The 20,870-nt window shown below is 55.9% G+C and overlaps 1 protein-coding gene across 17 annotated transcripts in view; it reads right to left on the minus strand.

The window, feature by feature from the left end:
• The window catches only part of PLEKHA6 (pleckstrin homology domain containing A6), a 141,413-nt gene that overhangs the window by 19,727 nt on the left and 100,816 nt on the right, over positions 1 to 20,870 (minus strand). For 9 of the 17 annotated variants that reach the window (XM_044267678.1, XM_044267672.1, XM_044267675.1 and 6 more), the window contains 10 exons: positions 18,510 to 18,614; positions 17,757 to 17,829; positions 15,047 to 15,147; positions 11,458 to 11,660; positions 9,432 to 9,914; positions 7,661 to 8,183; positions 7,089 to 7,175; positions 5,945 to 5,998; positions 1,752 to 1,832; positions 798 to 866 (listed from right to left, as the gene is read on the minus strand). In XM_044267678.1, the coding sequence (XP_044123613.1) occupies positions 798 to 866; positions 1,752 to 1,832; positions 5,945 to 5,998; positions 7,089 to 7,175; positions 7,661 to 8,183; positions 9,432 to 9,914; positions 11,458 to 11,660; positions 15,047 to 15,147; positions 17,757 to 17,829; positions 18,510 to 18,614 (1,779 nt within the window). Of the gene's footprint in view, positions 1 to 797; positions 867 to 1,751; positions 1,833 to 5,944; positions 5,999 to 7,088; positions 7,176 to 7,660; positions 8,184 to 9,431; positions 9,915 to 11,457; positions 11,661 to 12,119; positions 12,850 to 15,046; positions 15,148 to 17,756; positions 17,830 to 18,509; positions 18,615 to 20,870 lie in introns of those variants that run through there. The other 8 variants (XM_044267681.1, XM_044267685.1, XM_044267674.1 and 5 more) reach the window with 7 other exon arrangements.

Genomic DNA, 20,870 nt, shown 5'->3' on the forward strand with positions numbered 1-20,870 from the left:
TCTTTTCTCCCCTCCTTCTGGGGTCTCAGAAAGGCTGACACTGGGATCCTCCTGACGTCTGGCCCTCGCCTGGACGGAAAGTCTCCCAGGCCTCCTGGGTAGATCCTTTATCCAGGCAAAACCAGGGATGATGGGAAGGAAGTTCTAGAAAGACTTAGGCTTTCTAATATCCACACCTTTATTCATGCCATTCCTCAAATACCCCCGTGACTCATTTCTAATGGCTACATCTTGTCTTCTGGGCCTTTTCACTCCCGGGCCCAGCTCACCTGAAACCTGCTTTGTCCCTGACCCACCAGTCCACATGGTCTCACTGCCCTGCCCTCCTGCAGAACCCACTGTCCGTGCCCGTTGGCCATGAACCATAAGGGGCCACCTGCTGCTACCTGGCATCTCCCACTACCCAGGGCAGGGCCGTGTGCTTCCCTCTTGTGGTCCAGGGGTGACTGCCATGCTGGACACAACGCAGCCTGGCCTCTGCCCCTCGTAATGAAGTCTGTGTTCCTGGAATAAGCAGATCCCACTGCTGGAGACAAGAGGGTCTAGGGCTCCGTGGGGAAACACACACACAGCCAGCACGGCAGGGCGGGGAGGGGGGAGGAAGGAGAAAAGAAGGGGAATGAGGAAGGGGCAGGCAGAAAGTTGTCTTTGTGCTGAGAGAGGCATGAATCAAAGGCATGAAGAGCCACCCGAAGGACAGAGATGAACGGAGGAAAAGCCCCAGCGGAGGAGAGCGAAGATGAGGACGACAGCGGGAGGGACTGGAGAGGACAGAGGAGAAGGAGAGCTGCTCTTACATCTGTGTCTTGCTCATTTAACTTGTAGGTGTGGAGACCGTCCCGGAACACTTCTGGGTACGGAGGGACCTGCAGGAACACAAGGCCGGTTACAGCAGCAGGGGACGGGTAGGGCGTGCAGGGACGGAAAAGCGGACAGCCCTTGCTCCATTCTTGTTGGAGATCATGGTCCGTCAGCTCTGATAGCTTCCACTCCGGGACCCCGAGCTAATTCTTTGTCCCTGGCTGGGAAGCCTGGCATGGCCCCGTCTAGGTTCCTCCCCACTGTTTAGGCTGATTTCTGGAGATAGCGACGCTGCTCAGCTCCGACTCAGGATCTCCTCTCTCCCCACCCCAAGCTCTAGATCTACCGTTAAGAGGGACTCCAGGGGTGTAGACATCCCGGATGGCTTGTTGGGAACAAGCCTGAGAACAGCAGTTAATAGTTGTCTGTTTTTGAGGACGAGACATGGGGAAATGGAACAAGCACCAGAAACATTGGAGAAAGTATCTTGGTAGGTTGCGCAGCCGTCCTGGGGGGCTTACACCAGCAAATGCTGCCCAGCCTTGGTGAGGCATCCCGAGACCACAGCACATTCTATACAAGTGGGGCATCGGATGGGTCCGTGTCACACCCTTGTACCCTGAACCCCAAAGACGTCTGTGGAGAAGCTACCCGACATGAAACAGAAGTCCTGGACATTAAAGAGCAGATTTGCGGTCGCTGGCATGAAATGGCATGGCGGGGCCGGCTATCTTGATGATCTGAGCAATGGGCCTTGGGTTCACCCATGAACATGAAGAATGGAGGAGACACAGTGGAATTAGGGGAGGGGGACACAGGAGCCTGGGAGATGAGGCCCGGCAGATGGGCGGGTGGGGCAGAGCGCACCCAGCCCAGTGGCTGGACTAGACCATGCACAAGCAGCTGAGATGGAGGCTGGCGGGGGCCATGCTGCCAGGCAGAGGTCTTACTTGCATGAAGATCTGGGCCCTGGGGGAGGAGTTCTCCACCATGCGGTTCACCATACTGATGAGAGTCTCGCTCTCACTCATCTGCAGCGGAGGAAGGAATGGACGATTCAAACTCGCACCCCTGTGGAGCTCTTGCCCCATCTCCTGCCTGGGCTCACTTTCCCGGAACAGGAAAGGGCAGCTCGTCCTGGGGTCTCCGGCTCCCTCTGCTTGACCTTACCCGTCGCTCACCCCTTATGAGCTCTGTCCCAGGACCAGCACTGAAGGTGCCCCGAGGAGAGGCCATGGAAGGGGGGCTGGGGACTGCTGTGCCCTGCTCGCTGGCAAAGAGACCCCCTTGCCCAGTGACACTTCCCCTGGGGTGCCTGAGAGGTGCGGGTCTCATTCATACCGGCCAAGGTCAACTCCCTGCCCCGGCTCTCTTTCCTCACGCCACTTTCCGTCAAAGACTGCACAGGCAGATGGGAAAACCCATCTTCCCGCATTCAAACTAAGTCAAAGAGCTGAGATAGAAAACCTGGGGCTGCTCTTCGGATGGGCCCTCACAGAGAGGCAGGCACAGCTCTCTCCCCCCGACCCCTGCCCACTTCTTGGCTCTAGAGTAGAAAGGATTGCTAAACATGGTTTCCAGAGCTGGGCTGGTAGCATCCATGCTGATCTTGGATGGTGCTAGGGAGCAAATAAGGAGGCCAAAACAAGCAAGCCGTGTTAAAGGGACACCAGATACTCGAACACTGTTCTCTGATACGTTATCTCTGTGTTTCAAAAATCATTAGGAACATGGAGGGGGAAAGACTACTTGGCAAATGAAAAAGAAAGAAATGAAGAAGGGCAGGGGAGAAGGAGGCAGTGGGGTGGAGGGAGAGAGGGAAGACAAGCCAAACAAATCAGCTAGAGATGCCATCATTTCCCCCCCGGTTCCAGTGCGACAGCATCAAAAATTGAAAACATTAGGGACTGTCCTGGGCTATGTCCCTTTAACTCAACTGACCTACAGGACAAGGTAGCAGAAGACAGAGGGAAGTTGTGTGGGAAAAGCTTTGGGGTAGAGGAAGTGAGGGAGGGAAGGGTCGCAGCCACGTTAGGGCAGAGTTTCTGGGGTCAGAGTTCGGGAGGCCCTCACGTTTTTGGATCTTACCTCCCCCACCTTCGTGGGCCCCACATGTATTTTTAGGCAGTTTAAACTTATTGGTTTAGGCAGCAACCCGAAGGCAGCCTTGCTTCTGTGCGCTGGGGACAGGGGGAGGGGCACCCAGCCACCTCCATCAGGAAATGCTTTCCTAGGATCTGATCTCTCTACCTTTTTAACCCACTTGGGAGTTTTTTTCCAATGACATCAAGTGTCATTTAAAAGGATTTCCAAAGAGCAGTTGTAGTAGGAGGTTGAGTCTTCGTAAAATAGTTCACGGTCAACAGGACATCAGCCTGTTCAGATCCTGGAAGGATCTGAACTCAAGACAGTCTGTTTTCTTGGAGTCATGTGTGTTTGAGGCCAGGTTTATTGTGCATGGGGCATGCACGTGCAGTGTGTGTGGGATTGTATACGGTGTGTGTATACGTGTGTGTGTGTGTGTGTGTGTGTGTGTGTGTGTGTGGTGTCTGTGTAGGACCTGCTAACACACCAGGCTTTGAGAGGGCAAAGGAGGCCCAGGCTTTGCCTGGACACCCACAGACCTCACGGCTCACCCAACCACTGGATCTCAAGTACTAAAGGAGGGAAGCAAGAATGTTCTCACCCTGGCCTGCTCCCATTCACACTGGGGCTTTGAGGATCTCTCAGCCCACAAGGGCTTTGTCTCTAGGATTCTTCTGTGCCACCTTCTGTCTATCCAAAATGTCAAATTTTGTGAGAAACCACCCAGCGCAGGGCCTCCTACATCATAAAGGTGCTCAAGTAATATTTTAAATTGAGTATCAGAAGGAAAAGAATAAAATTGCTGCCCCCTGACAGAGCGCTAGATCATATGCTCTTGCGTGACCCTCTAGCAGCTCTGGGAGGTGGGAAAGGCAGGTTCTACAATGTCCAGTTCATGAGTGAGAAAACAAAGGCCCAGAGAGATGAAACGACATTTTGAAGTTTTTTTAAAAAAAAAAAAAAAAAGGGCATAATAAAAACTCCTGTAAATGGCAGAGCTGGGACTAGAAGGTCTGACTCCAGGATCTGGACTCTTATTTTTGTTTGTTTGTTTGTTTTGTAAGTAGGCTCCAGACCCAGCAGGGAGCCCAATACAGGGCTTGAACTCATGACCCCGAGATCAAGACCTGAGCTGAAATCAAGAGTCGAAGGCTTAACCGACTGAGCCAACCAGGTGCCACTGGACTCTTATCAGATAAAACTCCCTTTTAAGATTATTATCTTTTGGGGCGCCTGGGTGGCTCAGTGGGTTTAAGACTCAGCCTTCAACTCGGGTCATGGTCTCGGGGTCCTGGGATTGAGCCCTGCATCGGGCTCTCTGCTCAGCAGGGAGCCTGCTTCCCTTCCTCTCTCTATGCCTGCCCCTCTGCCTGCTTGTGATCTCTGTCTGTCAAATAAATAAATAAAATCTTAAAAAAAAAAAAAAAAGATTATTATCTTTTATCTAGAGGAGGTCCTCTGAAAGGCTATTTTTGAAGGTCCCAGCTTAAGGGCCCAGGCTGTCCATGAGGGCAGAAGCCCCTGGAGGACCCAGCTGTGGCACTGAACGCTGGCACAGCCAGGCACTGTAGGTGGGCCACAGACAGGACAGCCTGCCCAGGAGCCCCGAGGCCACTCAGTCCTGCTCCTCCCTCCTCTGGGCACTGTAGCGCCTGCTTCCTGCTGGGGCCAGCCCACACGCCCACTGCCGGACAGGGTTGGCAGCCTGAGACTCATCCTCACGTGGACTGGAATACTCGTGCTGTGGACACCACCTGCTGCTTCTGGAACCAGAATGCAAGGTCCGAGGGTGATCCCACCAAGGCACAGAGGCCTGTGAGAGGACAGGTTATGTGGCATATGACTTGTGTCTAGAACCTCCAACGGTTACACAGATAGCCTCTGATTTCAAGTTTAAGGTTCCTTCTGCAACTTTAAGAGCATAAGACCATCCTTCATATATCAGACATCCCCTCAGCTATAAACTGGGTCAGAAGCTCAGAGTCACATTCCAAGCTCCGCCATTTACTAGTTGTGTGTCCTTGGCATGTTACTTAACCTCTCTGTTTCTTTCGTGTTACTGGTTCTAGAAGGGGGCTAACAACAGTACCCGCCTTGCAGTGCTGTTATACAGATTAAGTACTTCAGGGTGGCTAAGGAACCCAGAACAGCATGGGGCGCAGAAAAAGCACCCCGTGATGGTGACAGCTACTACTATGGCCACAACTCTACTGTCATTTTTACCACCTCCAGCCGCTTCCACTGGGCCACGCTGGGGATGCCCAGGTCCCCTGTGATTTGTAGCAATGCCCAGCATCCTGACCCCCCCCCCAGCGTGTCTCAATGCAGGGAGCTTCAGAGCCCCTCAGCCTCCAAGGGCAAGGCAGCCAATGGTTAGAGCCTGGAGCAGGGTCTCGGCCGCCAGTCACTCCCATCTATGGGAACACTCGCAGACCCTTCCAGAGGAGACGAAGTTGCCTGCATTCTCTCTGTCTACCACGCGGAATTCTCCAGGAGAACGCAAGCCCCGTATGCAAAGGAACTTGGCAGAGGAGCTAACAAATATATGGGTTATTTGCATTTAAAAAACCATCCTAGGGCAAGTCTGTAGTTCTCCATTTATAAACTGTGGAGTTGAACAACAACCTATGAACTAGGATAGATAATTTCCCAGATTCAGGGGGCACGGAACCCCTTGCATTTTAGGCCCAGCCTGGCTGCTCACCTCCCCCACCCCTCCCCCATCTCCGCCACTCTTGCCAGCAGAGATGCAAATTCCCGCCTTCCCGCAACCCCACCCCCACCCCTGCCAGTTCCATCTGGCCTGAACGAATAGGAGGTGGCATTAATTATTCATGCGGTCATGTCCTACTCTCCTTTCCCCAGGAAACTCTCAGCGGCCCTAAAGGGCTTTGAGGAGAAGGGGTGTGAAGGCGCAAAACCAAAATATAAGCCACTTTGTTGTCTCCTGGTGTTGCCAACAAAGGTTGTCAAATGGATGGGCGGGGAGGAGGTGGTGGGGAGCAGGGAGACAGACGGGAGGGCAGGGGAATGGCGAGGGGGCACCAGCTCTGCCTACCTGCTGATCCAAATACTCTAGGTTTCTTTGCAACTGAAGGTCTAAAAGTTCATCCTACCCGGAGCCCGAGGCCCAACAGCAACACAAACAAACAGGAACAAGACAACAGAAAACAATAAAGAGGAAGCAAAGCAGTTAAGAGTTAGCTGGGGGACAAGGTCAAAAAGAGGCCTCTGTCTGCCCTTGAGGAGTTCTGGGGAAGGGAAGGGATGAGGCTGGGGCAGGCACCAAGTTGCCTACTAGATGCCCAGCTAGAGGAGGGACTCCCTGGGGCCCCAGCTGCAGGCTCCTGGTCTCCCTGGCCTCCCATGGAAGAGGGCAGCACCACCGAAACCATCTAGTCAGCCCTCCTTAGCATCTCCTGAGTTTTCCAGAAGAATCCATTGTCTCTAGATGGGTACTGAGCTGTGTGTCAGGGCTAGAGTTTGGGCAGAGAAGGATCCAGGGGAAGGAAGGGAGGGGCACTGTCCATGCCTACTGGGGCTCCTCCACCGCGGCCTCCTGGGGCTCTGCAGAGATAGGCAGCAGCAACAGGCCTTTGGGGACAAGGACTCAGCCTGTTGGTTCCAGTGCCGCCCTACCGCACCCCACATCCCAGGTGCGGGGTCTGTATCCAGCTCTCCAGAGGGAGACAGAAACTCTCTGGAGGACAAATTCCCAGGAAAGACAAGTAGAAAGCAAGGGAAAAAGGAGCAAAAGACATAATATGGAAAATTTTTTCTTCCTTAATCCCACCACTTGTCTTTTTCCCCATAAGTAGCACTCCAGGCAAGGGCAGACTTAGAGAAAATGCCTGTTATTGGACACTCAGGTCTGACTTTTCTTCCTAGGTCATAACCCAAGCCCCCCGACCAGGCCCTCCACGTGCTGGGCAGGAGGCTATTGCGGGGTCGAGAGGACCAGGACATCACATGCCTCCAGATCCTGTCCCTGCTCCTCTACCTGGTGTCCCAGAGATGGGGTAACTTGGCTTCAAACTCTGGATTCGGGCCAGAGTCGTGGCTGGGAGGGAAGAGGTATCCAGAGGCTGTTAGAAACTAGGAGGGCCAGGCACCAGGCACAGAGGGTCCCTGTGGCTGTCCCAGTTTGGCCCTGCCCTGGGAGGAGAGGTTCTGCAGGGAGTGGACCGGAGGAGAGGACGTACCATCTTATCGTGGACCGTGGGGGATGGTGGGTAGTTGTAGGGGAACAGTCCTGCAGGGACTGGCCGCCTGTCTCCCAGGTAATCATACTGGAAGAGAAAGGGAATTGGAGAGGTGAGGGGGCCTGGCTAGGACACAGACTTCCCCAACAACTGAAGTTCAAGATCAGGGATGTTTGTATCCTGTCCCAGAACAGATGCCAAATTAAAATGGACAGCAGTTATCCACTGCAACATCTTTGCGTTGACCTGTCTGGTCCTCAAGATTTGCAAAGACAGAACCCTGTCTGCCCAGGATCAGGGTTCCGGGAGTGACCTGGGGAGGGGCACCAACAGCAATGCTCCTACTCAGGGGTCAAAGCGAATCCCCCGAAGCAGCTCCCCCATGGACAGACCCGCAGGGCCAGAGGCTCCCCTGGGCATTATCGTGGCTCCTGTCAACAGTGTGTGTCCCCATGGGACACAGTGACCCCGAGTCCCACATGCCCTCACACCTCTGCCTCTCCTCTACAGACAGTAGGAGGCTTCTGGGGGATCTCAGGGGACGAAGAAGGGAGGGCAGGCTGGTGGCTCACCTTGGGCGAGCTGATGGATCGCCTCATCACGTAGGCAGCAGGGTCGGCATAGATGTCCTCGCTGCGAGGTGGCAGGCGCTCAAAGCGGGCACTGGGTGAGCGGACGGGGGAGTAAATGCGGGCACGGCTGTAGGAGCCCTGGCTGGGCGAGCGGGGCACAGAGTGGGAGCGGGGCTGCAAGGACAGACGGCGCAGGGAGCTGGAGGCGGCGTCCAGCTCGTCGTAATAGATGGGCTGCCGGGAGGGGGAGGGGCCGGGGAGCCAGACGGTGCCATCCTGCCGCCCGTAGCCCGGGGGCTCCTTCCACTCCCGCAGCTGGAAGGCAGGGCCACCTCCGTTGCGGAAGGAGTGGCGCTTGTCCTCCAGAGCCCAGGGTGGGCTGATCCGATCATAGGCCGGCATGGAACAGATGCTGTCCGGCCGCACCCCTGGTGGGAAGTACTGGTAATCGTCGGGGTACTGGGTGGAGTAGGGGCTGTAATACTCAGGGACCCTGCGGGACACGGGGTAGAACCTAGAGGGACTGGGAGAGAGAGAGGACATTGTGAGGAAGCCAAACAAAATGAATGCAACCCCACCCACCCTGCTGTGCCCCAGGCACACCTCCAGGTCCTCCAGCCCAGAGCAGGGCGTGAGCAGGTGAATGGTGCCCACCCCTACACGCCTGACCCTGGGAGCCACAGAGGCAGCCACTCCCTGGGCGCTGAGCCTGGCTTCCGGGGGTGCAGGGAAAGCTCCCTCAAACCTTCCTCCCTCAACCAGCTACCCGAGGCTGGGAATTGCACTTTCAGACTTTCCATCTCGGTCTTTTTAAAACGAAATAGCCCTGGGGAGAAGCTTTAAGCCTTATTAGCCATCTCTCTCCCAGCATGAACCATGTATCAGATCTTTTCCAGAGTCATAAACAGCAGAAAGAGCAGGAAGAAGGTGGAATATACTGGGCACTGGGGAGGGCGACAGGAGGGACAAAAGGGCAGCTTCCCGGTTTGATGTTCTCGTTAAGGAAGGGACCAGTAGGTTCTTGGGGCTCATCCCAAGCGAGGCGCTCTCCCTGGGGCCGGCCAGGTGTCCCAGGCAGCGGAGCAGCAGCGGGGAGCAGCCTTCCTGTGGCCGGCTGTCACCTGTGTGCGGGGAGATGCCCACCCCCGCGGGGAAGGAGCAGCAGCCCCCCTTGCCCAGACGTATGCTACTGGGCCTGAAAATGTCTTCCAATATTTGAAAGCCAATCACCGGACAAAGGAGCAAATTGGTCCAGAGGGCAGAACTAGGATCGGTGAGGGGCAACACATATAAAGACTTTCAAATAATTAGAACTGTTCAAAACGGGGCTGAGTTGGCTTGGCGGCCACTGAGGCTCATGGTAGCGATATTTGGTGGCACCAAGGGTGCTGTAAGAGGGCAGGATGGGCGGATGGCTCTCGGATTGCACAGCTTGAAGTCCCCTCCCTCTGGGTGCCTGCCCGCCCTCTGGGCACCCTGCCTCCTCGCAGAGAGGCCCCGGGAGCTCTGGCCCTGTCTCTGAAGAAAGCAGACAGGGCAGGAGCTAGGCGGGGGTCCCAGTCCACCCCTAGAGCCTCGGGGCCGTGGAGGATTTGGATGCGCTAGGAATTCTTGGCAGGAGGGTCTACTTGATGTCCCAACTCAGCCCGGCTTCCAAAAGATTTCTGGCAGGGAATGCTGTGCATGTCACCCCTCCCCAGCTCCCCCCCCAGCCCCAACCCCTAGCCCTAACATCACCCTGGCTCCACGCCGGAACCCCACCGGGACTCACCTCCGAAGGTCGTCAGGCGGGGGCACCCCTCGGCGCAGGTTCACCCACTGCTGAAGCTGGTTCATGGAGCTCTTGCGCTGGGCGATTTTGTCGGGGTCGGTCCGTGGGGGGAAGCTCCGCTGGTGTCCCCCGCTCTCTGAGTCCTGCGGCGGGAAAGCTGTGCTCCCGGGCCGGCTCGGGGAGCTATACTGCCAGCCGTTGGGCTGGGCAGGCCGGTCTCCTCCCCCTGGGACCCTCGGGCCCTCAGGGTAAGGGCTGCCAGGCTCCGAGGCTGGTTCTGGTCCGGCTTGGATGCCATTGGCTTTCACCAGAGGCTCGCTCTTGACTTCGGGCCTCTCGGGCTTCCTCTCGGCCTTCTCACAGCCCCGGCCGTCACCCTCCCCTCGAGTCTTGGCCTCGGGCTCCGCCTTGGGGAGGCTGTTGTGGGATGGCTGGTGGTGGTGTTTGCTAGGTGGGATGTTCTCGGAGTCTGGCTTCTCGTGGCTGCAGGACACCAAGGGAGATGTTGTAAATGACCCCAGGCCAGTGCGGAGCTGGGCAAGGGGTGGTCGACTGGGAAGGAAAAAGGAGTGGAGAAGGGAGGGCAGGAAGGTAGCAATGGGAGAGGGATTCAGAGAACGACCATTTTGTTTCCTAAATGCCCCCCAGTTGGCCTTCTCGCTCCAGCCTGGGCAATCACTATAAAACCTAGTCCAAGCTTGCCTGTGCACGGTTTGCTCGTTTTACCCTCCAGATCACCTCCACGGGCCACTCTCTGCTCCCTCCCGCTGACCTTCACTGAATCCAGCCTTCGGAAGCTGCGGCCAACCCTGACCTCCCCCAGACGTGGTCTCCTCGGCTGTCTGTCTCGGCGCCAGCCCCCAAGCTCCATACACACCCTACCAAAGCTTCGTCACAGTGACTGTCCTTGACGTTGGCTTGTTACGGAGCTTGTTACTGGTCAGCCCTGTGTCCTACACAAGTTCCTTAACTTCGGCGAGCCTCGGGCTCCTTGCAGGCAGGAGGGGTGGACCAGTCCCTCCCGCCACAGGACTGTGAGATCAAACGTGCCAGGCGCCAAAGCTGTCGCCTCAAACATTCTCGGCACGGAAGCACGCTGGCTCCCGGCTCCAGAACGAGCTTCCTCCAGGACTGATTGTCAGAACGTGAGCTCCACGAGGCAGGAGCGCGTCGACTCGTCTTCCCTTGTTTTCCTAGCACCGGATTCGGTGCCTGACACATACCTACTTACAGTAAATATTTATGGACCGAACGAGCGAACTTCTGGAAGTGCGCCCCCCGCTGACGTGAAGATGGGAGTCTCGTGACGCGTTCCCTGCCGCTTCCCAAATCCAACATATTCAAGCATCCTTGTTGCGACACTGCCTGGTAAACACTTCTCAGACCCCAAAATAGACTTGGAATCTGTCTATACTGTAAAACCTCCTTCTTTTGGATCCCTGTTAACATCTACCTCAAGACTCCACAGGCTGAGTGAAGACAGGCCCCGAGGCTGCAGGGGGGCCGCGGGTGGGGACGGCAATGGGGCCACTGTGGGCTGAGAGTCTGTGGCACGGCCTGGTTTTGCAGCCACGCCGTGAGGGATGATTCTAACTGCTGTCTTCGATCAGAGAAAATCCAGGTTGAGAGAGGTTGAGTAACTCATACTGAGGTCACGGTGTGGGCAAGGGGCTAAGTGGGGATTTGAACCCAAGTCCACCCTCTTCCAGAAGTCATGGGCTTAATGCACACAGCCAAGACTAAATGAGCGAAGGACCCTGGTCTTTGGCTCCTGGCCAGGCCGTGAGGGAACCTGACTTCTCTCTTGGCCTCCACCAGCCCAGAGAGAAGAGGAAGAGCCAGGGGAAGAGAGACTCCAGGCCTGGAAATCCCGAAGCCAGGTCCCCCGCTGGGAGCAAGGAGCAGTTCACATGTCCCCAGAGGTTCAAGCCAGCACGCTGGGCTCAGGAGGTCAGACACTGGGGTGCTTCCTCACTCCTCTTTCTCTGGCACTCCCCACACCCAGGCCCAGGGCCCTGGAACTCACCTGTGACGCACAGCTTGGGGCACCGACTTCTGGGCTGGGGGGATCTGCACCCGGGCAGCCTCCCCCATGGCCTGGATCCAGGCCTCCTGCTCCTCGGAGCTCTCGGCGCTGAAGAAGTAGGTGCGGACCCCAGCGTGCTCAGCCTGTGGGGAGAGGCAGTGCGTGGGACCAGCCCCGGCCTCATCCACCCAGCACGTAGTCACCTGTAGGGAGAAGACAGCCACATCCACAGGACAGGTGGTCAGGCAGGCTATTCCCTTGACCTGCAGCTCTTCCCCTGCCCCTCCTCCCCCGGATCTCAGGAGCAGGGTGAGGAGGACAGCCCCCAGCTGGGCCAAGGGCTCCAGCTAGCATACAGACGAGCTCTCTGGACCCAGCCATCCAATAGCCAGGTAAGCTCACCTGCCTCACCGGAGATGATTATAAACAGGAAGGACAATTACCACGCCCACTCTCCCATCAAATTCCATCTTTGATTTGAAGGGCAATTATTACCCGATGTCTGGGACAGATGACCCCCACCCTGCCCCCGAGCATAAGCCAGTCTTGGCTCTGGCTTCGCGTCTGAGGAGCTAGTACTGTCTCTCCTGGGCAGAGAGACAGCCAGGTCTCCGTCTCCCTGGGCGTGCAAGGGGCATGCACTGACAGTTGGGGCACGCTACCTAGTCGGTGGCCGCGGGCAGGTGCGGCAGGCGGGAACCCAGAAGAGAGCTCCTGTCCAGAGGAGGGGTCCTCACGCAGTCAGGAGGAGGAGAAGCAAAGAACAGGTCAACCAGACACCAGAGGGGGAGACAGAAGATGATGTGGCAGGAATATTGAGGAGCAGAGGGAAGTGGGGAGTGAGTCAGACTACCCCCTTCTACTCGTTTTCACGCTGCTACCCGGATGGGACAAGGGTGGGGAGTGGAGAGCTTGCCCCAAGGCAACTGGGGCTGCTGGCCGAGAGGATTCCAGGCGTCCCAGTGCTGATCCTAGCTCTGTCCCCAACCAGCTCTGCAGCTGCGTTTGACTTGGGTTTTTGTTCTGGCCTGAAGTGATGCATCTGTCTATGGGGAAGGATCTTCCTGGTAAAGTTCGAAGTTCTCAGGCCACAAGGGAAAATGCTCCAGAGCTGAATTCTTTCTGGGACCTCGGTGTACTCTCCCGGTGAGACCTTCCAGCTCCCAGAAAAAGCTGGTAGCCTGGTTTACCCCACTCAACATGAGAAATCCAAGTGATTAACAGTCTCAGATGTGAACCTCCCTTTGGTCTCTGACTCCGTGGGTGTGAAATCATGGGTCTCTCAGGGGGAAGGAGAGAAGATAGGGCTCTCCTGGTCAAGCCCCAGGGCTCTCCTAAGCAGCAGTGTCAAATCCCCACTCTCCAAATGCTTTCCTGGCTGGACCCTCACTCCTCTGTACCACCCGTCCCAGAAACACGATTCCTATCTGACGGGAATTGTTACCCAATAACGTGTCCTACTTCCTCTGGCTCCTGCCCGATCCCACCCTCCAGCAGGGGGCCCGGCTTGTGCGCAGACGATGGGAGATGCTTCCAGCCAGCGAAGCTGTAAGGAGGCATCTGGGGGTTGAAACTGCACAAGGATACAGAGGGGAGGGGCCCTGGCGAGCTCTGGTGTGGAGGACACCGGGTTGTTGCAGAGAAGAGAGAGATAGAGGTGGACCTGGTGGGCGTGACCTGGGGCTGGAACGAGTGGGCAGCAAGTGAATTAATTTGATAGCGTCTTGTGCGTGCAGAGCTCTGCTCTGGGCACCCGTCACAGGAAAACAGACATGCTCTCTGCACTTGAAGAGCTCACGGTCAAGCTAGAGGACAAAACATGCCCACAGGGAAACAAGGGCAGAGCAAAGGCACAGGAGCAAATGCTTGCAACGGGGAAAGGCGGGGGGCCTGGGAAAAGACAGGGCAGTGAATGGGCAGCCGGAGGGGACAGTGGCCTGGCACCATGAAAGCGAGGAAGGTACCCCAGTGCACTGAAGTCCACCGAGCCCCCACGGGGCTGGGTTAGGAAGAGGTTAAGTCTTTCTGCAGCAGGCTGGGCAGGGCTAGTGCCCAGCTCATTATTTGCCATCCAAGACTTTCACTTGGTGGCTGCAACAGGACAAGCCTCCCATCTGTCTCCACTCCCCACCCTTCCCTGGGGAAGGGCCATTGAATAGCCACAATTGGAACCCTTTGTGGGCCACTGAACTTGGCCCTCAGAGTTGGGTTTTAAAGAGGCAGTGAACTCCTTGGGGGAAGGGGAAGGAGGAGAAGGGCGGCTGTGTGCAGAGAGCTGGGGCTGATGGCAGACGTGTGTGCGTGTGTGCGTGTGTGTGTGTGCGCGCGTGCGTGCATGTGTCACTCGGGATGCCTGGTGCTGGCACAGCTCCGAGCTGCAGTGTGGCTGTGTCTGTGCACAGGTCTGGAGGGGAGGGTGAGACCGGCTGTTGGGCTGTGTGGGGGTGTGTGTGTGAATGTGTACAGTAGGGCTGTCTGTTGTTGGTTAAACAACCTGTTTCTTCTTCCCCGGCGGGAACCCCGCTCCCTGGAGTGAGAGTTTTATTAATTGTTCATTTGTGTTCACACCTCTGGCGGACAGGACCCCAGGAAACTCGGAACTAATGACATACCAAAGAAGGCCCTCCTTGTTCCCTAGAGCAGCCCCTGTGCACGCTGCCCTCCTCTTTTCCACGATCAGGTGACTGGAGTCGGAAGCACAGAAAGGGGCAGAGACTCTGAGGTCCTACAGGCTCGGATACTGACCAGGCATTACCCACAGTTCCTATCATCATGCCGCACCACAGCTCTAGGTTCTCAGGGACTTGGACAGCCCTTCTCAGCTAGGGGAGGGAGGGCTTTCTGCTGAGAAAATGCATAGCTGGTATCCTAATTTTATATTTGGAAACGAAAAGGAGACTCTGGTCTTTGCACCATAAAATACAAAAAGGGCACAGGATTTTTATTGTTTTTAGTGGGTCATGAATTTTTAAATGTGGAAAAACACCAGCTCGCGACGAGCCAATTGCCAGCCCATCTTGGATGGGTGGGTCCCCTGGGGGGTTCGCAGGGAATGCCACAGAGCGGGTGGGTGGGGCCCATCGTCTCCTGTTCTCCCAAACTACGGTCTGCGTGAGGTTTGTCTTTCTCCACCGTCACCAAACTCAACTCCTAATTTTCTCTAGAGACTGAAATTTGAGTAGGTTTGACTGGGGGTCTAGTTCCCTGGGCCCAGTGTAGGGAGGCCTGCTGTCTAGAAGGGAGGTCAGAACGCCGCCAGCCCACAGCCCCTGTCCCTGCTGCCGGGCCATCGTGCAGAGGGTTCATGGGTCCAGGACGTAAGTACGTCTCCCCCAGGAAAAACTGCGGCACCACTGAAAACCATGTCTCTCGGCCCAGCCTCAGGGGAACCACCCAGCTGACTCCCGAGATAAGAGGAGGTGGTCTTGATAGAGCTGGGACTGACTCCAGGGGCCGCTGCCTCCTCCCTCCTTCTACTACCACTGGGGACTCCTTGGCGAGGGGGCTCAGGCTTCTTCTCCATTCATTCATGCCCTTGAGGAGCAGGCCTCCCTTCCGCACCTGGCCTGGGAGAGGAAAGCCAACTGACCTTAAATGTGTGTTTTCGGCTGATGTTGTCCGACGGCTGCACCGCGGCCACCCGGAAGCTCAGGAGGGGGATGCTACCCAGGATGCTCTCCTCCTTCTCATCTGTCGGGTACACAGAGGCCCAGGTGAGACACGTGTGCCTGCTGAGTGCGTATGCGCAGGGAGAGGGCAGGTGTCTATTGTCCCTATGACAATGACGATAACCCTAACCCTAACCCTAATCCCAACAGGCACGTGTGGCTCATCAGGCATTCCAGTCCACCAGCCACCAGCACACAGGCTGTACTGCACAACACGGAGGGGCACACTCCCTGCAGATGGGGAGCCTGGCTTGCAGACACCGCCCCAGAGGCAGGGACTATAGCAGTGGCTTGGAGAGAAGAGCCACCTGCCCTCAGGGAGCTTCCCTTCTGGGATGCAGGTAAGCAAAAAAGCAGCAGCTACTGTGATCGAGGGTTTGCCGTCCTTCGGGTACTGTTCTAAGTTAGATGTCTTAATAGGTTTAACCCTACCCACGATCACTGCGATTACCCCCACTTTATAGGAAAGGAGGTGGAGGCACAGAGAGGTGAAGTAATTTGTCCAACATTACTGGAGTAGAGTGCTGGGTTGGTCTTCGGACCCAAGAAGTCTGACTCCCAAGCAAACACTTTTTTTTTTTTTAAACTCCACCTTGACCAGGGGCTCAAACTCACAACCCCAAGATCAAGCTCCTGCTCTACTGGCTGAGCCAGCCAGGTTCCCCTCCCCAGTAAGCCTTCCGAGCCACTGTCTCATCTATAGAGCCTTCCCAAGCAAGACGATTCCAGGAGGGGCCCCCGTAACGGGACAATAATGGGATCGGGCATGGCAGAGCAGACAGTCCCATCTTCCGCTCTGGCTCCTCTGGGTAACTGTTTCTAAGGTTCTCCCAGGCAACCAGCAGCTTCCTCTGTCCTCTCCTGACAGAGGTCTGCCTTCCCCTTCACGGCCCCCCTTGTCTCCACAAGCAGATACACCCGTGCAGAGCCCCTCAGCCCTCTGGTCCCCATACAGGCTAACAAACAGGCTTCTCTGTAATTCATCCTGGATCTCCAAGGAGCCCGATGGATAAGCCAGTCAGGACCCCAGCTGTCGGCCGGAGCCACAGATGGGTGGGGGTGCTCTGTGGAATGGGGGGGGCAACTCCCCAGTTCCCTGGGATAGCTCTTTGTTCCCAAGGGTGGAAACGCTGGAAATCTCTCCTTTAGGCGTCAGAAGGGGTCTTGGGGACTATAAAGTCATGACTACCCCTTCTCCCCTCCCTCATCACACGAGAGACTTGGCTTAAGGTCCAGCTTCCTCTGCAGGGTCAGTGTGGAACCCAGAGGAAGGCCGAAGCCCAAGGATCAGGAGGAGCCCGGGGCTGGGGACCCAGGGTTTCTTCAGGAAAGTGGAGGCTGCCGTCCTCTGGAGGCGGTAGCCTTCTGCCAGGTAGTGTCCCGGCCAATGCTTACAGGGTGTCTTGAGAACATCTCCCAGTGGATGGTGGCCCCCATCACGGTGCCCTCTGAGTTCACAACTTTTCAGTCTCTCCCCTCAGGCCAGTCCCAGAGTCTCTCCCCTGCAGAGATCCTGGCTTTCTGTCAGCTTCTTTCAGACTCTGGCTCCAACCAGCCCTGGGTCCCAGAGGCCCAGCACCAGGGGCCAGGCCCTGGCAGATTCTTCTCCCCCAGTCTTGGCGTTTTTCATGTGGCTGGACCCTGTCTCTGCAACCCCTTCCTGATTTCTCTTTTTGGGGTTCAGGTGGTAGCGACTCAAGGCTCAGGGATAGCAGCATTCTGGAGGGGTCACTGAGTACAACCTTTGTGAAAGTTAATGATTTACTGCCTTGCCCCTGGGAGGCCAAAAGAAGTCGGGGCTCTGCCATGCCCAGGGCATGGGGGAAAGGGAATAGGCTCTCCCACTACAAAACCCTTGCACCCTTCTCTTCCTGTGGCCCCACACCAGTGTGACAAAGCCGTCCCTGTCCTCATCCCTCTCTAGCTCCCTCGGGATCTCCTTGACACAACACTGCTGTACGATTTTAAAAATAACTTCCTAGAGGCTGCCTCACCAAAGTTATTAGGTCTCTCTCTCTTTTTTGAGAGGCTTGGGAGTGAGTGCTGGCGTGCGCACAGCAGGTGGACACTGGGGTGTATTCATTTACTCAACACTGATTGAGCACCTACCACGTGCCATGTGCTGTTTTAGGCACGGTGGCCATCACAGTGAAAAAACTGAGATTTCTGCCTTCATAGATCGGCTCACACGCTCCAGGGGGACAGGAGGAAGATCAGCACACAAGCTCCGATTGGTAGGTCACCCGCTAGTAGTGACTAGGGGCCTTCCTCCGCTACCTCCTTTTCCTAGCCCATCCCCTATCCTTCACCCTCAATCGCATGACTGTGCTGTGTGCCTGCTGTGTCCCCCAGCAGCACCTGGAACTCTGCCTGAAACCTGGAGGGTGCCTGGTAAATACTGTTGAATGTCAAGTGAGTGAGTGACCATGTGAGTAAGCAGGCTCTGTCTTTATCCCACGGTCACGCCCCATGGGTGCTGGGGGCAGGTTTGCACCCCGGTCCCCACCCCCACTCCCGTGACCAACCAACGTCCACCTGAAGCAGAGCCCGGGGATCTGGCAGAACAAGGAAGCATGGTGGGCACTGCCTTCCTGCGGTCCCGGCCAGCCCCAGGAGAAGAGGCAAGCTCACCTTTATAGTAGAAGAGGCAGCGATCCACCAGGACGAACCAGCGCTTGTTCCACTGCTTAACCCCGGAGCTGGCCTGTGGGATGCGAGAGGACAGAGGGGAGGGACTGTGAGCTGGGCATGGGAGGGGGGGATGCAGGGGGAGGAGCTTGGCACCAATTACAAGGCCATCCTGCCTCTGGCCGCAGCTCTGCCGCTACCAAGCGCAGCCAAACTCCTTGAGACCTCAGACGCGGGAAAGTGACATTAGATCATTGTCTGTAACCTTCCAGTTCTGTCATCTCAGGCCTCAGCGTCTCTCCCGGGGAAGAAAGAAGGGGTGAGAGGTAAGCCAGAATGAGAGGGCAGAGGGTCGGCAGCGAGGGTGGGGAGGTCAAACTGGGAAGAATTAGTGGACCCCGGGACCAAGAACACCCCTCTTCCTTCACAGCAAGAGGGACCTCCTGAGAACGAGCCAGTGGGTTGTTCTGACAGGGTTGGCGACCCAGCATATTTCTGTCATTCCGCCTGCCCCTTAGGAGACTTGGCTGGGTTCCTAAATGTGACACTAATTTTTCTGTGTGATTTTGGGAAGATACTCAACTTCTCTGAGTCTTTATAGAATTAGGAGATTCATTCACAGAGATATATCCAATATCAAAAATAGGACACAGGAGGACATATCAAAACGTGCAAGGGACCATTATTGCAACTACAGAGGAATCGGAGTGAGAGAAAGTGGAGGTCCCGGTGGGCGGACGGCGGAGGAGGCCTCACCTGTTTGAAGAGCCAGCCTGCCTTGGTGACAGGAGCAGAGAGATTACGCTTCATGGAGTGTGAGCGCTTCCCAAAGGCGATGGCCTTGCGGGACGTTCGGGTGGCCTGGGGAGGCAGACAGAGAAACCGGCCTGCTTTCTTCCTCTCCCCCTCTCTGCTCTGTCTGCAGCGGGAGCTACCCTTGCTGGGAGCTGCGACTCTCTCCACGCCTTGGGGGTCCTCACCCTAAGAGGACCAACTCAAGGGCACAGCTTTCCAATTCTTTGACTCTTTTTCTTACCACTAAAACGGGGCTTAAAAGAACCATCTGACCTGTCTCACAGCGGTATGGATTTTGTTGTTATTGTTGTTGTTTTAAGGAGAAAATAAGAATTCTCATTTCACTCCTGGGCTATCTTTCTTCAACTGTCTGGAAGCTGGTCTTCCACTGTTCAGCCCTTCTTATCACTGACAGCTTCTAGAACTGTCATAGGATTCTGATCTCAATCATCCTCTTCACTCTAAATCTGGCCATCCTTGTGGCCTTGCCCTTGATGATGACCGATCCAGTGCCCTAACGTCATAGTATCTTGATAGCCTCAATTCCAAAACCATTCACCACTACCCTGTCACTTATTCCCACGGCTGCACCTTCGACCTGACGCCCATGACCCTTCGCCACTAACATCTTCAATTCCGGGATTCCCATTTCCTGACGCCATCCCCTCCTCTGGGCTTTCTCACTCCATTACTCAACACCACCAGCCAGTCCCTGAGCTCCTCAGTCCTTCCCTTTCCTTCTGGACCTGTCAGCCATGACGTCCTGGTTGTAGTCATTTCCCTACGAAGCCCAGGCTCCACGCTGGGGCAGGTCAGCCGCGCTCTCAAACACCCCATCCATCGTCACTGCTTGCAGCTTCTCTACAACTCAGAATCCCAGAGCCGTCAAATTATCCCCTTCCTGCCCTCACGGCCAGATTATGGTTTATGATTACAGAGCAGCTGGAGGAACAGCACAGAGCCCTCCGGCCCCCCAGTCCCCAACCTCAGCCCGGCCCAGCCCCCTCATGCCGCTCCCTGCCCTCCGCCTCCCCCGCGCCCTCCCCACGGTGGACCCTGCTCCACTCCACGGAGATGAGCCAGGCTCTCAGACATGTTCTTCTTCCTTTCACCCAGAAAATTACTGTCCTCACCACTGTTGCCTTTTTCTCTCCAATGTCAGAAGAAGAGGCGGTGCCCTCCTTTTCAAGGCCAACACATTCCACCCGCCATTTCCTGAGACTTTGCTCCATGGATAATCTCTTCTCCAATCTGTCTTCAGCCTTGCCTTCTCCGCTAGCTGCTTCTCCTGAGCGAACATTCTCAGCTCTCTCCATCTTAAAGCATCAGTCTGTGTCTGTCTGTCTGTCTCTCCCCCTCAGCAGCTCTCCCTCCCTCTAGCATGGCCACACCCACTGGATGCCGCACCACCCCCCCAACCTGAGGTGCTCTGAGGCCCTCAGGCAACACCTCCGCTCCTCTCCCTCTCTTCCTCACAGGACTAGGCTCCTGGGAAGAGTCCGGATGTTCGCTCCTCACAGATGACATTGACCTTTCTGTCCTTCCTGAAACTGCTTTTGGTTTCTGTGGCAGGATTCTTTCCTCCACCTGCGGCCCCTCCTTCTCAATCTCCACTTTACTCCATTGGTGGACCTCAAACCAAACTTCAAATCTCATTTTTCTACATAGACAACGTATCTCGTCTGAACCGTTGCCTCGGCTAGCAACAGTATGCTGAAAGATCTCCTTATCTAAGAACTGTCTCGTGGCCTCACCCCATTTTGTAACTGGCTGTCCAACCAGGACTTAAATTCGTGCAAAACCAAACTCATCTTTTTTCTCACCAAGCCTGTTCTGTATTTCTATCTTGGCTACTCCAATCCCCTCAGTTGCCCAAACCCTCCTTCTTCTGCTCCTTGTACGACATTTGCGCAGGCCAGATGAGTCTATGTTCCTAATGGTCCTCGGATCTGTTCTTTCCTCTCAGGCCGTCATCTCTTCTTGCTGTGTACTATGTATCATGAAGTAGGGTTGCCTTTCTTAAACACAGTGGCATCACAATGCTCTCTTAGCATTTCTTAACTCCCTCTCATCACTTACAAAGGAGTTCCATTCCTTAGCCTGGCACACAAGGGCAGATCTGTAAGATTTGCCAGACCCATGACCTGCCTTCTGCCCCTCTATCCGATGAGTCCCTCACTGTCAGGCCAAACTCCTGGTGGTCCTCTCCCACACCCCCATCTTTGCTCTCCAATAGCGGACGTGGAGAGCCTCATCTCCCTTGTCCTCTGACAAATCCCAACTCACCCACAAAACCTCCCGGACCCCCTGGCACAGTGAGCT

This window comes from Neovison vison, chromosome 10 (assembly GCF_020171115.1).
Source record: "Neovison vison isolate M4711 chromosome 10, ASM_NN_V1, whole genome shotgun sequence".
NCBI lineage: Eukaryota > Metazoa > Chordata > Mammalia > Carnivora > Mustelidae > Neogale > Neogale vison.